This window comes from Danio rerio, chromosome 5, assembly GCF_049306965.1.
Source record: "Danio rerio strain Tuebingen ecotype United States chromosome 5, GRCz12tu, whole genome shotgun sequence".
Taxonomy (NCBI): domain Eukaryota; kingdom Metazoa; phylum Chordata; class Actinopteri; order Cypriniformes; family Danionidae; genus Danio; species Danio rerio.
The window spans coordinates 32,289,157-32,307,664 of NC_133180.1; the positions used below are offsets into that span (position 1 = coordinate 32,289,157).

The window sequence follows — 18,508 nt, forward strand, 5'->3', positions numbered from 1 at the left end:
TTTCCTGTTAATCTGACGAAGAGCATCTCATGAAATACTGACTGCTTTGTCTAATTTGCTTGCCATTATTTTTTTTATTCAGATGGGAATTGTGTGTAATAAGATTATCAGATGTAGATAAAAAAAAAGTCTTTGAGTCACCTGAAGTCGAAACTTCACTGATTTAAAAATAGGAGCACATGAGCAACTGGACTAAATCTGAAAATTTTATCGCAGGTTTTTTTTTATTCATATTGTTCAATCACAGCTCCTTACTCACTGTAGGAATCAAATATGAAACTCTTGAACTTGCAGTTCTCGTGTAAAGTGTAGCATCGGCAGTCCAGCTTCAAATCTTGTTGCAATGTTATCTTTCACATATGTTTTGCTTGTGTTCATAATGCCATGTATTTTAGCAATGGTTATTGGTTAATGGTCATGATTATTTTTTAAGTTTCACATCTTATAGTTGTTCCTGATCAATTACCATCCTTAAAAAAAAACAAAATTAGCAGCATTATTAGTTTAGAAACGGCTTGTATAATAATGATAACCAAGTTATAATATAAAAAAATAATTTGTCATACTGTATGATCAGTCAAAAGGGGGATGTCAATAGTCAATTTGAACCTAAATGCATCCATAGACTAGTTTTTCAACAGCCATTGTGCTCAACTATAGAGCGACATCTAGTGGCACAAAACCTGCAACAAAAAAGTATGTTCATGCACGACTAGAGAGGCTAGAAAACATTTCAAGGATCCTGTTATTCCTGATCCGTCCAGTAGAGTAGGGGTGGGGCACAGGAAACCACAAAAAAAATTAAAAATAGCACTGCACAAATCAGTTTTCAATCAGGCCAATGTTGCAGCAGGAATTAATTGATTTGTGGGTTTAACCGAAGGGGAACGTGATTTAGCTTGAATGATACAAAAAAACCATCTTAGATCTTTTCTGGATTTGTTTTTTCATTATTGGTGGTCGTTACGAGCACCTTAAACACTTCCTTTTTTCATACCAAGGAAACACTTGATTTTTCTGTCAAGTCAATAGCCAAACAGTGAAAAACAGGAAAATGCAGAGATGAGAAAATGGGTTACAGAGAGCCTGATGCACATGGTAGCAGAGGTGTTGTGATGTTTTGATGTTTACATTGTATGTTTATTAGGGCTGGGCGGTTTGGCCTAAAATCAAAATCTTGATTAATTGAACATTTTAACTCAATTATGATGAGTGGTGTAAAGTGTACTAATAAAATCATACTTAAGTAAAGTACTATTACTTGCCTAAAAAATGTAGTGCGAGTAAAATTATCTGTTGTAAATATTACTTAAAGTATGATTAAAAAGAACTTTCAAAAGAACTCGGGAGTAGTGAGCAGTAAGTATTAAGCTGATGCATTTACATGTAATTTGTGGATGTGTGTAAACGTAACATTCTGTAGTGCATTTAGCCATTGCCCACGTCATAAGATGTTAATATTAGATTAGATTTAGGTTGTCACGTTAAGTGAAAACGCCAAATTCAATGTCTTGCCAGCGTCTAAGGAGATTGTTATTTTGATGTCCTATAACATCATGAAATTGATATTTGTTGATATTTGGTTGATTTTAGGTTGTGTTAGAAAGTGACCAAAATCCAACATCGAGCCAAAATCTTAAACCAACATCATATTGACGTCAAATACTGACATGTATTCCTCAGGTTTGGAAAACAAAATCTATCATCTGAAAGATGTCATAGTGGTGCTGTCCACACAACGTCAAGCTGCAACATCATTAAATGTTGATATTTGGTTGATTTTAGTTTAGATGTTGAACACTGACATTGGCCTGACGCCGAGTTCTGACGTCAACTCAATTTTCTTTTCCAAACAAACTGCAACGTAACTACGACATTGGGGTAGAAAGTTGATCTGACGTCATGTTGACATCTTGTGCCAGCTGGGTGTTTAAGGCAATTTCGGTCATCATACAGTAAACATCCATCATCTCATTAGTGACATGCATCTAAACAATATCTGAGTCAATGCGTGTAAGGATTTTAGACATCTTATTGGACACTTTTAATGCTTCCAAACAGTTTGCTGTAATCGCCCATGTCTTAAGGTAGCTTATGATGCAATTTACCTTCTATGTGAGATTTGATAGGACAGGAATTACAGGACTGATTTTTCTAATCCCAATGGAAAAGAAGAAATAAAGTAGTGCACTGTTAAAAATTGTCCCGTTAAAAAACAGTAAGTTACTGGCAGCACAGTTGCCAGCAAGTTACTGTTAAATTAACAGCATCTAGCTGTAGTTGAAATTTACAGGTTGTTCCTGTTTTTAGAAAATACAGCATAAAGCTGTTATTTACTACATTAACAGTAATTTAATGTCAAAATTAACGGTTAATTAATGTTTATTTGAATTTTTAACTGTAAACTACAAATATGTTATCCTGAGAAATGAACTGCTAAGAAAATGGGTATATATACATTTTTTATTTGTTATAAAAACACAGTTTAATACAATGCACACATATAGCCTTATTGGAAACATAAAAAAATGCGGTGTAACTTTAACTTTTATTACATCTTATTACACTTCAAAATTATTATTACACTTATTATATTTCAAAATTAGTGGCTATGGAAAACCAAGTAGATTTACTCCAACAATTACTACTCTGAAAACTTCTGAGTGAATTACAGAATTAGTCATTAAGAAATAAAAAAGAATGCAATGAACAGTTTAGGTATTCAAGAACATACACCTGAAAAATTACGCGACTAACACAATAAAATGAGTGCCATTAGTGAAGAGGATGTGTAAGGTGTGTGTGTGTGTGTGTGGGGACACTTATATGACATCCAACTCAAAGTCCATTAGCTTCTTTAAGTAAACTGGCAACCTTAGTGTTGACTGAATTCATTTTGTGGGTGACCTTCCCCATTCCCTTCGATAGGATGTGTCCACTCTTGGAGCCTTAGGGTTTACCAATGAAGCTCCTAAAAAAGTGCACACATTCAGAATTAGTGTGGGTTAAAGTTTATACAATAATAATGTGAAGAGAAATAAATATATGAATTTAAGCGTCTAACCTCTGAATTAATTCCAATGTGCATGCAGCCTCAGCTTGGTTCTCCACATCGAAAATGTCGTAAGTTGAAAACACAGCAGCTATACCAGACAGAAAACTTGGCTGGATGCTCTCTCAGATTATTTGCCCCTCAAAACTGATCATCCATTTATGAATGTAGCTTCCTGTTTTTTTTCCTAAAACATCTAAAAGAAAAAAACAATGTCAGCAGTCACATGAAATTATATTTTCTACTGCCTATTTGAAAATATATGTGAGGGAAGCTGACATAATTTTACTTAGTCTCAAAGCCCTGTTCTTTTAACACAATAAATGCATTAGAAAATGTTGATTGTGGACACGCCTGGACAGCCACTGAAATCAACGTGTATATACTGTGTATTGTGAAATTGTCACTGCAATGTTTGTGATTTATTTAACTTAATATTTATGATCAACATAGCTGATGTGTTAAACAACTAAAATTGAGTAATTTAGTGAATTTAATATAATGTTTTCCAAAGGTGAATGAAAGCTTGGGTAAAATATGACAGAACATTTATTTTATGTATTTGTGTATTTTGTTTTGTTTAAAAGAATTTACCATGTTTGCTAAAATACAGAGAAAACACCTTTAGTTGCATAAGTAATAAAATACAGTTCTAAACATACCAAAAAGTATCAGTCAAGGAATTGCAGGTAGTTCAAGGGTCTTTTCTACATCAGGTACAGTAGAAGATGCCTAAGACAAGAATTACAATGATGAGGAAAGAGACAAAATTAACAACCATAATGTATGCATAGCATTTTTTAATTGTATTTTCAGTTATTAGGACAATAATACCATATAGACAATAATAATAACTTTACCATGTTATCATGTTTCATTAAACTCACCTTGTAATCAGAAATCAATATCTGTATCAGAAATCCAGCTCCACTCTATGATGCAGTTAGCATGTTCACATGTTCACAGGTTCAGCGCTGAAAAGGACATACTGTATAAAACAGTTTATCGTGGTGATTAGCCAATTGTACTCGACAAAGTAGCATTACAATACAAACCAACAACAGTAACATTTTTAAACACAGCATTAGGGGAAAAATGTTTTATCAAAGCCTACATTGAAACCATATTAGGTAGCTCTTAAAAGCTAAAGCTAAAATTAACTATAAGATGACAATCTTTTCATCATGCTACCTAAATCAATACTACTTTGTTGCTACATATGTTTAAATACTGACTTTGTAGATACGCTTATAGCCTATATCATTTTTAATTATCATAGTCTGACTTACCATGTAATCAGGAAATATCTGTGTCAGAAATCCAGTTCCACTCAATGCAGATGCAGTTTGCACATTGACACTGATTTAGAACTAAAATAGATGTAAAAAAGTTACAATATCAGCATCCAGTTAGCCTATGTGCAATCACAAATGTGTATTTTGTGTAAAATTAGCTAAATAAAGGTGCACTCACCGAGTAAGTCAAAGTTAAAAGAAGCATGAAAATCCACATGTAATGGCTGACGTCTTCTGTTCAAAAAATACTGTTGATTGCTGTTTTTTTACATTGGTGTGATAAAAACAGTAAAATAATGTTAAATTTCGTCTACGTCATTTCAAAAACCGTAAAAAAACAGCAACATACTGCTTTTGACAATAACAGGATTATACTGTTAAAATTTTGCCGTAAATTAACAGCAATTTTTAACAGTGTGACTGCAGGTTGAAGGAAAGCTAAAATGCACTAAAATGTACTTAAGGGAAAGTAAAAGTACACATTTTAAAAATTACTTGGTAAATTACAATTTCTGAGAAAATCTGAGAAAAGTATTTGTAATTTGTTACTTTACACCACTGATTATGATAAATGATTACTTCACTCTTTTTTTTGCCCTCATAGTTCACTGACAAGATTTGGCCAGTAAATATGCTCACATATTACAAGGGAGAGATTTCTGAATGAAGGTTGCATTACTTGATTTTAAAATAACTGAAGGATCTACTATCTACTATCTATGATTATTTATTGAACATCAACATGGAACAACTGAAAGCAAAACACACATTACCTAAAACTAACAGTTACTTTTTTCTTATTAAAAAGTGAAAATGAACAACTTGAACTTTTAAAAAACAAAATTAATTATTTTCAATATTTTTCATATTAAAAGTAAAAAATAAGCAATATATCTTCTAAATAAAATAACTCTTTCATATCCTGTAAATACTATTTATTGCATCTTCTATAAACAAATATTTGAAAGTAAATAACAATCTTAATGTAATGGAAAATAATAAGTTATAAGTAAGGTCTTTTTACAAAATAAAACTTTTTATACTTAAGTTTGTCAAAAGAGCACTCCTGAAGCAACAATGCAAAGGTATTGATCAAGACAATAAATGTTTGTTTGTTTGTTTGTTTGTTTGTTTGTTTGTTTGTTTGTTTACTTTGTTGTCCCTCAAGGGGAAATTTTCTGTGGACTCACAGAGCACTTCAGCAGGTTCTGACATAATAAAATAATCCAAAAATTATTGTAAAGATCTCCAAGTAAATAAACTGACATAGACTGACTTCCAAAAGGAAAATGTATTTCATTTATATGCAGACTGCTAATTTCTGTAGCACAAAAGATGCTTGATATCTCTGTCACTGTAGGTTACAGTTATTTTAAGAGAGGTGAGTCAAATCTAGAGAGATGGAGAAACTACTGTACCATCACTCTACTTTTTTCACAAAATAACCTTTTCATTCATTCATTTATTAATTTCCTTTGGCTTAGTCCCGTTATTCATCAGGGGTCGACACGGCAGAATGAACCGCCAACTCATTTAGCATATGCTTCACACAGGCCTTCCAGCTGCAACCCGGTACTTGTAAACATCCATACACACTCATTCACACACACATACACTACGGCCAGTTTAGTTTATTCAATTCACCTATACCACTTGTCTTTGGACTGTAGTGGAATCCGGAGCACCAGAAGAAAACCCACGCAAAAACGGGGAGGACATGCAAACTCCACACAGAAATACCAACTAACCCAGCTGGACTCGATTCAGTGACCTTCTTGCTGTGAGGCGACAGTGCTAAACACTGAGCCACCGTGTTGCCTTAACCTATTCACTTTTGAATAATGTTTGATTACAAATAAAACTAAAAAGGTTTCATCACATTAAGTTTGATGCGGTTTGTTATACGAACCATATGGAGATCCTGGCCCAAAGTCTTTCGCTGCATCCTGCATGTACTGTCCCAGCAGCTCTGCATTGGTGATTCTGGATGGGATCTTTTTGTCTAGTTTCTCATAGAAGAACTCCTCAATACGGGCACCTGAACAAACATTCACATCAGTAAGACAGACGCAATGCTATATCCAAGTTTTTCTTCAGTAAAATAAACTAAAGCACATCAATTTATCAATTAAACCATTGATTGTTTGTTACATGTCCATATCAAAACAGCCCACAACCAGCTAATTGTGAAAATGTTAGATACATTTAATTATATTAGAAGTAAACCTTTAAGACTCTGCAGGCAAAGCAAACTTTAACAATATGAATAATAATGACTGAAAAACAATCCAGTATGTTAACACCTTTAAGTGTTTCTTTATACACAATAGGGCCGCACAATATATAGTTTTAGCATTGATATTGCAATGTGATCATTTGCAATAGTCACATCGCAAGTATATTCAATATTGGGTCTGGATTATAATTTATGGCCTATGACTGTGTGAGGGTTTTAAAGACAATCAGGCATCAAAAAAATTTACCGTTTGTAACTTTGACAAATTGACAACAATTGACTTTATGGAATTGTTTATAAAATGAAGACATTTACATTTGATTACTCAGTTACTGTTCATTTAATATATATCTTTTTCTTTATTGAATTCATCTATGCTTATAGATTGTTTATTATATATAAATATATGGATAGTTATTCAACTCATCAAGAGAAATTGTTCATATCACAATATACAGCAGAATAAAAAATTATCGCAAAGTTAGATTTTTCCAATATCGTGCAGCCCTAATTTACACTTTTAGTAATTTATATCTGTATTTGTAGATTTCAATTACAATACAGGCCGATTGCAGGAAAAAAATTCCCCTGCACATCATTTTTTTTTCTGCCGAGTCATTAATCTCCACTTCAGCAGAACTTATTATACAAACACCAAACTTTACAAGTCTATGCATATCTGTATTCTGAAGGTTTTTGTAGAGGGACATGTGTATAAATTTCTACAAAAATTGTGACAATTGTATAAAAAAATTATTTAAAAAAAATTTTAAAAAAGGACAGTTGCAGTTTTTTTCTAAATTACACAGTGATAAAAAGAGATACACAAAATATGCTCTGTAAAAAACACACATTTAAAAAAATAAATAAATAAAAGAAAGAAAGATTCTGAACTTACAATATTCAAATTTTTGCCAAAATGCATGCTGATGTCCTGAAATAATGCCTCATTAACATATTTAAACATAATATTTTAGAAAACCTATAATGGAAAATATGTTTTGCAATTCTTAGTGGAATCAATCAATTGTGGAAGTATTGTAAAATCTTTTGGTACATTTCTACACTTTCACCTGCAGTGTCTTGCCTTGAATGTAATTTATAATACATTTATTGAATTAATCTCAATATACAATAATCCTAGCTTTTCAACACCTAATTATTTTCAATATTTCATAACCCACTTAAATATTCAACCTACTTTTATTGAAAAATTTCATTGAAATTGAAAATTTCAACAAAATGCCATGTCAGCAAGCAAGGCTATTTTCATGGCAAGAACATTTCAATAATAAATATATCAATAAAAAAAAATAAAATAAAAATAAACAAACAAATGAACATTCATTCATTCATTCATTCATTCATTTTCTTTTCAACTTAGTCCCTTTATTAATCTGGGGTCGTCACAGCGGAATGAACCGCCAACTTATCCAGCATATGTTTTACGCAGCAGAAATCTTTCCAACTGCAACCCAACACTGGGAAACACCCATACATTCACACACATAAACTACGGGTAATTTAGTTCCAAACAAATTAATACAGAACTTTAAATAAGATTTTTAGCAATAAAACATGATCAAAAATTTTTTATAAAAATTCCTGGTGTAAAAAAAACAATGAGTAGCCAGCAGGGTTTGAAGAGACCTCGCAAACTTGATAACCAGATAAAGTTTGTATATTCAGACGAGTAAAAAACTAAAATCCACAAGAAATTTATCTTCCTTTAAATTCCTTTAAACTACCACATCTTCAAAAGGAGAGAATGACTAAGACAAAGGCACAGTGAGAAGAGTGAGGAAAGCCAGTCACTGCAGTAAAGAGTTAAACTGGTGGCCTAAAGCGCAGGCCACGAGGAGTAGAGATAGACTTACCAGTTTGGTCAACTGGAGCATGAAGAGAGTCAAAAAGAACAGGTTAGTGTTCTTACTAACACACAATCACTGGCCCATCAGAACCTCTTACACTTGTAAAACTTAAACACTTCAGATAAGCTCTAAAGCAACTGAAACGCGTGGGCTTATCAATGATAACAAAATTATAACCAAATTAATACCAAATGTACCATGTTGTTCACTCAGTATAAAATGAAAAAGCAGATTTTGGACTTGCGTGTGGATTTTTGGAGATCTACACAAATGTTCAAATGAATGGGTTAAGAAAACTTTTGCAAAATTTTTAGAAATAAGTTTTTCACACTCGAAAATGCTGCGTACAGTCAATTTTAAAAATACAAAATTAAAAACAGTAGTGCAAAGTACTATTATGTCCGATGTCGACCAATTTGGCATCGTACGATGTCTAATGTGAAACATCGACGATGATGCCATCGTCCGTCGTGTAGGCGGTGGTGAATAAATTATTTATAAATAATTAATTTATTCATAACGAATTAATTATTTGTATCCTACCGTTTCAACTACCTGACCCACATGGTCTTTGTTTTATCTGTGTCTTTAAAATGGCGTTGACAAACTTGTTTGGTAAAAAAGGTGCACAACCAACAGGAATCAAACCAACAGTATGTGAGGTTTTCGCTAAAATTAAGCACCAAGTACAAGCGTGAAAGCGAAAGATGGAAGCAGTATACTGATGCTGTGACATGTTACCTGATGGAGTCAAAAGACCGAAGACAAGATTAATTAAACATGACGTTTAACTATAGTAAGACACGATCCAGCGGTACATCCTTGATAAACTGTCCGACGTGCACTGCTCTCTGGGGTTTTGTGCTCAAAGCACCCACTGACTGCCTAGAGCTTAGACGTGCTCATATGAGTGTGAGTGTGTATGTGTGTGTGTGTGTGTGTGGTCACGTGATGTGCGTTTTCAGTGGTGTGGTGTGGATGAAGAGCTGTTCAGTAATGCTAGTTGAAACGTGTGGAACGTTTTCATTATAAAATTCTATTTTAAGACGTATTAGTGTAAATGGGGCCTGAGTGTGTGCTTTTTGTTGATGGGGGCGGGGCAGAAGATAGCGATGCTGGCTGAGCATCGTGATGTCTAAAGGCCATTGGCGATGGACAATGGCATCATCTATCGACCCAACCCTGGTCAAGTCACTTTTTCACTAGCTTCCTTGCTAAATGAAAATGAATAACACTTGACATATTGTGTTCTGAGGACCAATGTATAGCTTTTTAAATAGTCCAGTATTTAGCAAAAAGTTTGTAATAATGTCTTAAACACTTTCCAACGTAGGATATTTCATACTGCACTAACTGCAGCCAAGAAGGTGCTATTTAAAATATGGTATGAACCTGCATTCCCAGCGGACAAAATGTGGCTTATTGAACTAAAAAATATTGCGCTGGTAGAACGTTCTACAGCGGGAATTAACAGACCTAAACCGCAAATAATCAAAGAATGGTCTAATTTTATTCGGGAAAATTCTTATGAAATAACTAGATAAACTAAAGCATACTGAAAGATAAATAATATTATATTAGAGGTGTATAAAGGTCACTTCTCACCCCAGAGTTTTTCTTTTCCTGTTTATTGTTATTTATTTATTTAATGTATTTTGATTTAATGCAAACCCTGACTTGTATATAGTTGTTGCTAGCTATGTATGCTGGCTTTGTTCTGCAATAAATAAATAATCACACAAAAAAAATGTAATAATGTAATTGTAATAATGTATTTATAAGACTGTTTTATCCTTTGCACTCCCAGTGACCAGAGGTGAAACGTCCTGTTCAAGAGCACAGTAATGATTAACAGCTCAGATTTTAACCGCTATGCAGTTCACTGTTTTTCAGCACCCTAATAAAACACATGCCTACTCTTTCATTAGTGAAACTACCGCAGCTAAAAGAAAGATCATTTTAAAAGCATCAAGAATTTCAGAGATAATACACTGACATATCACGAAGACTGAAATAGTGACACCTAAGCAGCACTGCGGTTTTAACATGGTGGTCAAGCATCCTGTGTCACTTGTTGTCGACTATCCAGGAATAAACCAGACATTTGATTTCTCAAATCTCTTTTTAAAGTATTTTTTCACAGACGCACAGGTAATCAAGCAAATGGCGACATTAAAGCAGATTGATTTAGCCAACAAACAGGAATGTCCCTTAGTGGGAAATGTCAACAACATGAGGCATTTTTTGGCTCAACATTTAAAAGCCAATGACATATATTTCTATTTATTAAATTAAATCTAACTACAGACTATTAGCTTTGAGAAAACACAGTGAAGTGGCTAAAACTGCTGGGTTCATTCTTACTTGGGTTGGGTTGAAGCAGCACTTCGGTCTGTCTGAAGATCTTCTCTGTCCAGTTTTTGGTACAGTCTGCTCGAGCGATCAGATTCTCCAGATGGGCATCTAACTCAGTCTTTTCTGCCTGGCCAAGCTTCTCCTCTGTGTACTGAAGAACATATGAAACAACTCACTGTCTAAAATACAATAACAAATGAAATATCAGTATGTATGTCTTGGAAACAAGAGTATGCATAATTTGCTCTAAATAACAAACTATTTCAGAATGTAAACAAGATGTTCAACATCACCCCATTAATGAATCATACGATGTAAAAGTGTACTCTTCAGAGACTGAACGTTCTCAACACTACTCTTATTGCAGCAAGAAATATAGAATTAGCTTCATTACAAAATGCTGATGTGAATAAAAACATGGATTTACAAATAGTTGAAGTGTGACCTAAAATGTTATGTTATTCAAACTCTAAAGCTTCATTATGTGTGCATAGTTATTAATATTAATATAGAAGTCAATGTTCTGATCTGATTTTTCCCCAAGGACATTTACCAATTTCAAAACCACATCAAAATACTAATAATTTAACATGCAATTATTTAGGAGAGATGCTATTTCATATGCATTCAGTTATTTACTGTGTTAAATAGCTGGACTCTCTGGCTCAAGCATGGGTTAAGTTAAAAATAATAATTTGCATGTAACAGAATATTTATTTTTCAAAAACAATCTTACTTCCAGGATCATAACAACTATTGCAATTTTTTCAAGCCTGGCTCTTGGTTCCAAAACTAAAAGGGAAATTACTTTTATAAGTGCTGCACCCAGAAAAGCACATGCTTGGCCAGCTTGATCACATGCCTATTGCCCACAACAGTGATATACATGATTTTACTGAAAATGATTCCATAAAAGTGTGCTTTTGGATGTGAGGGAAAACTGAACTAGTCAAGCCATGGTTAATTTAACCCTTTTACACGCAAGTTTTAACTACTTCAGTGGACCCCCACTTTGTAAGTTATTACGAATGAATCACTTTTATAGGTCCAACTGCTCGTTAACGCAAATTTCTAATCAGCCAATCACATGGCAGCAACTCAATGCATTTAGGCATGTAGACATGGCCAAGATGATCTGTTCATACTGAGCATCAGAATGGTGAGGAAAGGGGATTTAAGTAACTTTAAATGTGGCATGGTTGTTGGTGCCAGACAGGCTGGTCTGGGTTTTTAAGAAACTGCTGATCTACTGGGATTTTCACACACAACCATCTCTAGGGTTTAGAATGGTCCGAAAAAAGAAAAAAAATATGCAGCAAGCGGCAGTTCTGTGGGTGCAAATGCCTTGTTGATGTCAGAGGTCAGAGGAGAATGGTCAGACTGGTTCCAACTGATAAAGGCAACACTAACTAAAATAAGCACTCGTTACAACCGAGGTATACAAAAATGCATCTCTGAATGCACAACTCAAACCTTGAAGCGAATGAGCTACAGCAGCAGAAGACCACATTGAGTGCCACTCCTGTCAGCTAAGAACAGGAAACAAAGGCTACAATTCACACAGGCTCATTAAAATTGGAAAATAAAAAATTAGAAAAAAAAAACATTGGGGTCCATTATTACCAATTAAGCATTGTGTCAAAGCCACAGTCAACCTGAGTATTGTTGTTGACCATGTCCATCTCTTTATGACCACAGTGTACCAAACTTCTGATGGCTATTTCCAGCAAGATAACACACCATGTCATAAAGCGTGAATCATCTCAGACTGGTTTCTTGAACATGAAAATGAGTTCACTTTACTCAAATGGCCTCCACAATCTCCAGATCTTAATCTAATAGAGCACCTTTGGGATGTGGTGGAGATTCGCATCATAGATGTGCAGCTGACAAATCTGCAGCGACTGCGTGATGCTATCATGTCAATATAGACGAAAATCTCAAGAATATTTCAAATACCTTGTTGAATCTATGCCACAAATGATTAAGGCAGTTCTGAAAGAAAAAGGGGTCCAACCTGGTACTAGTACAGTATACCTTATAAAGTGGCCAGTGGCGACATGTCTGACAGATCAGCCCCACGCACTGCAATATAGATTAGAGCTGCTGGATTACTAAATGTCAGTTCATCCTAAACTACAATCAAGGAAGTGGCTATTGAACTGTTGATAATAAAATAAACATTCTGAGAAATTAAATTAAATTAAATTTATTCTTACTGACCTCAAACTTTAGAAAGATAAAAGGCAGAAGATTCCAATCTTCCAAAAAATTTGAATGAGTAAAATCCTCTGTAACAGTAATGGGTAAAGCAAACATGCTGTGTCTACAGTATAAAAACTTGAATGAAGGGACTCCGCAAGTGTACTGTGGCTTTAAATGATAATGATCTTCTTCCAGCTAAATCCGCAACAGGTACAGCAGTAGTGACTTATCCGTGTCTCCAATGCTGATCGGCTGACAGGCCAAACCCCTACATCTGTTCCCTGCTAAAACAGACTACAGGTCTGTAAAGCTCTTCTCTTTATTATATCATATTTTCAGAGGAGACATAATAATAAGCAAGATCGTCAAAAAAATGTAAATGGAAGATGACCAGACAAGAGTTGAATTGTAAGGGTTTGTTTAGGCCTTTGTGACTGATATTCACTTGATATCCAAATTTAGAGACTAGAGTCATTCTAACAGCTGATCAAACGCTCTTTGACTTTCATTGATAAACAGGAAGCTCCTGGCACACCGTGGGACCTGTAGTCAAGGATTTCCTCTGACGTGGTGAAAACAATATGATACTGTTGTTTAATATTTCACTCTCACAAAGGGATAACCCCAGCTGACGAAGCATAAAATTGCAGCCTGAAGTGAAAAAAAAGATTATAAATCACATTCACATGCTGCGACTCGGCATGAAGGATTCCCTTTACTGCTGCAGCTCTGAATTTATTTCACCAGTGAGCTGAGAATATATGTCAGTCGATCATAACAAATGAGGAATCCTGACAAACACACTGACAAGAGGTGTTTGCAGCATCTTGTGGATGAACAAATGATTTTTGAAAGTGACCTGCAGTTTCACATCCAGGGATAAAACATTATGGGCCCTATCATACACCCTGCAGCTGCGCAATAAGGAGCAAGACATGTTTGGCATTATTTGTTGCTATTGTGAGACCAGCGCAACCCAAATTTTCACGTTTTGTGCCACGTTGTTTAAACAGCAAATCCATTTGAGCCACTTTGTGGACTCAAGGGTTTTATTGTTGGCATGTTGCTATTTTGAGGAACTGAAATAGACTGCGCCATTGACTGACTAAAAGCTGATCTAAAGTCCAGCGTAGAGCATGTTAGTTATGCGCGTCTGCAGGTTTAAACGCCTAAACATTGCTTAAGACACAAAGGATGTACAGCAATACACAAATATCTTTACATATGAAAAAAGGTTTAAAATGTTACAAAAATTATTATGTTGTACACAAATATAAAAACTACTACCTACATGCCTCATCTGGGGGCCGGCTGGGGGGTGGGGGGGTATGCATTGTATATATGTATTTGTTATAATAAAAAACAAGTCTGTTATCTGTCAAATAACATCTGTCGGGTTTTGGAGTGTGCATCACCATATAGGGCATATGAATAGGATGCTTGTTTGGATATAACTCAGTTGTTTGAACACACTTCATTATTATTGTTAATTTATTCATTTGCTGGAAATTAGAACTGAATTTAGAAATAGTTTTGAAACAAATCTTTGCGCTTAAACTAAATTAAATATGTAGGATAATCGATGTCTTCAGTGGCCGAATGGAGGAGACTCGTTCTTTATCCTCGCGCTGCAGATGGTCTGTTTAACGGTTTTCTCACTAGTGAAGCATTTAGTTTTTCAAATTACAAAGTCCTCCATGTAAATAGCAAATAGCGCGACGCAACTGACTCTAAAAGGCAATGGGAGATAAGACTCTGATTGGTTTAATGCACATAAACATTAAAGCACAACCTTGTTAGACTATGCGCCGGGGTGCAGAGCAGCTTTTTCCTTCCTTAAAATAGCAAAAGTGGATTCGGACACATCCTTAATGACTTTGCGCCTAGATCATTAAAATAGGGCCCTATGTCTTTAAGAATGATAATACTGTGACAATATTCTATATGTCACCCTGGCCTGGACACATACTGTAAGGTTAACTACACAAGAATGAACATCTAAACTCATTATAAATAGTACATTTATTTATTTAATAACTCTGATGTTTGTACATTGTAAGACATTTTTCTTCACGCCACTGCAGTCACGCTAAAAATGATATAAATGAAACAATATTGGACGTTTTACAGGAAAATCCCTTTTTTTTCTAGGGATGCACAATATATGATTTGCCATATTTGTAAGTGCTGTGAGATGCGTATTAATGTCATCAGCCTAATAGGAAATTTATATTTAGCAGCTTGCAAATATAGAGAGTTATCAATTATAGGGATATCCTTAAACTTAAATTTTCCAACTTCTCTTTAGTGGGGGCCATTGTGGGGTGATATTAAATGCTCATTCTTCAAAAATAATTCTTCATTTTCTTACTTTTTTGTCAAATAAAAGAAAGAAAGAAAGAAAGAGAGAGAGAAAGAAAGAAAGAAAGAAAGAAAGAAAGAAAGAAAGAAAGAAAGAAAGAAAGAAAGAAAGAAAGAAAGAAAGAAAGAAAGAAAGAATGAAGTGACTACACTTAATTCATCAAGGATAAACACAATGAAGTTTCATTCTGGTCCTTAATGTAAACTAACAACTTTAACAATTTAGAGAAAATATCATCTGTCACAGTCTACAGACCAATTCAGGGGTCGGCCTAGAAAATAAATTATAAAAATAACAAACACCTTTTATCCATAAATGCAAACCCACATGGAAACAGATGGCCATCCTCAGTCACACATACACCACCAGCTGGCCAGACATCTTTCAGAGCTCTGCATACAAGCAGGTCTATAGAAAGGAAATTGCTCCCTCTCATGATGCTCCAATGATGATCGAGAGAATAGTGATCAATACTTCCAAAAATAGTCCTAACAGGAGTGATAGGCAGCATAGCATTAGGCACAGACTGAAATATAAATCATTATTAGCTGAAATTTGGCTTTGCGGAGATTGAAAAGACTGTTTGAACAGTTAAGGACTGTTCACTGCTAGAGGAATAATTATTAAGTTAACTTTACATCATCATATGATACATTCACACACCATGTAAATGCAGCACTAAAGGAGGAGCACTTAAATATAAAACAGTTCTTTGTTCAATATTCTGTTTCAGTAGTCAATGTCACAATACTGAATGTACAATGCGATTCATATAATATGTACCAAAAAAAGCCAAAATGGTCACTCGGGTTGAGAACAAATAATATATGGAAACATACAAATTAATATATAGGCATAGGCCGGTATAAGATTGTGACTGAATGATAACCTTGGATAAAAATATCACGATTTTACGGTATTGTGATAACTGCTCTAAAACATATTCTTGTTAGTAAATGTGCAGGTAAAAAACTAAAAGATTGTCCCCATTGAACACAAAATATTTTATTTTGGAGCAGTAAACATGTCAATCATTGACTTCTGCTGTCTTCATTAGTTTAAAAAAACTGATTTTATGATGTCTTTTCTGCCAGATATACTGTTGTCCTGAAAAAAAATGTAAAAAAAATTCTTACACCTTAGGGACGCTATAGCAGAATATTTTGGCGGTTATAAAATCTTGACTTTTCCAAATCTCGGTATATCTCAAAAATGGTTATCGTCCCATGCCTATTAATATAGCAAAGTAATATAGCTATAAATTATTAGCTTCTCAATTTAAAAAGTTGTGAATTTACTTCAAATCGCATAACAAATTAAACTTTACTCGCCTTTTACACACAATCATGTGGCTTCATCCCTTTGTGAGTTTCCTTTTTCTGTTTAACACAAAAGAAGATATTTTTAAAAATGTAAGAAACCTGTAACCGTTGACTTATATAGTAGGAAAAAAAATAGTATGGAAGTCTATGGTTAGGGGTTTTCAGCTCTCTTCAAAATATCTTCTTTTTTTTACAACAGAAAAGCTTAAAGATTTGAAAGAAGGGTGAGTAAACGATGACAGAAGTGTAAAAACGAATGGGTCAAATATACTAATAACAGAAGCAAAACAGCGTTTTTTCAGTTCCTCATAAAAACAAGGTACAGGTACAGAACAACATACTGGTAAAAAAAAAAATAAATATATATATATATATATATATATATATATATATATATATATATATATATATATATATATATATATATATATATATTAACTGGGTTAACTGTTCCTTTAAACTTTGGACAAGGATCTTCATCCTGTTTACACTCTTATGTCTTCGGTATACAAAACCTAACGTGTTAAATATTTTGGTAGTCTGGACGTTTTCGTCGAACGATATCATGTTTAAACATGAATCGTCACATGAAAGTAATAAGCCGTAGTAAACAGGGCTTCGTCTGTACGCCAGAATTCAGCTGGTGACTGTCACATGAACAGCCATTAATAATGGATACGGGCTTGGCTTGCGTCTATCGGCTTACAATGGCGAGGAAAATACAGATCATCGCGGCATGACAGATGACATAAGGGATTTCCCCTTCGACAGCTACAGACAAACTAAGAATTTACGCGACGTTTTTGTTCGTGGACGTGTACAGTAAGGCCACGAGAGAGAAGCGGTTTGTTCATTCATTGACTCGAGCTGCTGCCGCTGCGCACATCCATCCATCCATGCATGCATCCCATCATCCCGCTTCATTCACGACTGAACGCAACTCCCGCAAAGTGTGGAGAAAGCATGGGGTCGTTTCATACCTGGACTGCCCGAGTGAAGAAGACACCTGCGTCCGACGCTAGTTTCTTGACATTGAAATCCATCGTGTCAGCGTTTTCACTGTGTGCGTTTCAGCAACATCAGCTTGTTGGTTGTCCCTGCAACGGGATCGATTGTGCAGGAAGAAGCTGATTCGACAGCGCAACCTGGAGCTTAATGATCTTACCATCGGTTACATCCGCCATCATCTACTCGGTCTGCCGTACGCACTTTAACCATTTCGTTCCCGTTTGTTAAAGTAGATTTCATAAATATGTAGATTCGATGATCTTTTATTGTTTACTTCTGGTCTGATCTCTTTTGTATTTGAAAGATCTGACTGAGGCATTTTAACACATCATAACATGCATGTTAGCTTTCTTTTTATTTGAAATACATAAATCAAATTAAAGTTTTAGTGTAAAATATTTTAGGGGTTCCTTTTACACAAATTACAGGAGTGTTTTTACTTTAATAATAAATTAAAAATTGTCCAAATGCAGTTAAATCTCACTAAATACTCCAAGCAACTATCTAATGATATATTTAAATAACAATTTGGCAACAGAGAAACAAATAATTGTCATAATTGATCATGTAGATTTAACCAATAAGAAAAGAGTAAAATAGAGAGGCAATCCGCATAACAAAAAGTAATAAATACTAAATGTTCAAGCTCCTTTTACCACTCAATATATTCCATTATGGAAATAAATATTTAAGATTTTACTTCATGTCATCTCATTTTTGTCTGCTTTTCCCAGACTTCCCTCTCCCTAGACACTTCCTCTGAGGGGATCCCGAGGTGTTCCCAGGCCAGCCAAGAGACAGT

General features: G+C 34.5%; 1 protein-coding gene and 1 long non-coding RNA gene across 11 annotated transcripts in view; both read right to left on the reverse strand.

Annotated features, from left to right (window-relative positions):
- Nucleotides 1-17,827, reverse strand: part of sh3glb2b (SH3-domain GRB2-like endophilin B2b) — a 45,551-nt gene extending 27,724 nt beyond the window's left edge. For 5 of the 10 annotated variants that reach the window (XM_021476049.2, XM_021476048.2, XM_021476046.2 and 2 more), the window contains exons 1-4: nucleotides 17,679-17,827; nucleotides 10,819-10,960; nucleotides 8,461-8,472; nucleotides 6,257-6,385 (exon numbers count right to left, since the gene is read on the reverse strand). In XM_021476049.2, the coding sequence (XP_021331724.1) occupies nucleotides 6,257-6,385; nucleotides 8,461-8,472; nucleotides 10,819-10,960; nucleotides 17,679-17,741 (346 nt within the window). In that variant the 5' untranslated portion in view covers nucleotides 17,742-17,827. 10 annotated transcript variants of the gene reach the window in all.
- Nucleotides 230-4,764, reverse strand: LOC101883628 (uncharacterized). Its single transcript, XR_012406914.1, has 6 exons — nucleotides 4,526-4,764; nucleotides 4,342-4,422; nucleotides 3,940-4,026; nucleotides 3,715-3,784; nucleotides 3,065-3,248; nucleotides 230-2,971 (listed from the first exon to the last, which is right to left on the reverse strand). It is a non-coding gene; the product is annotated as an uncharacterized lncRNA (long non-coding RNA).
- Nucleotides 17,828-18,508: the final 681 nt, after the last annotated feature.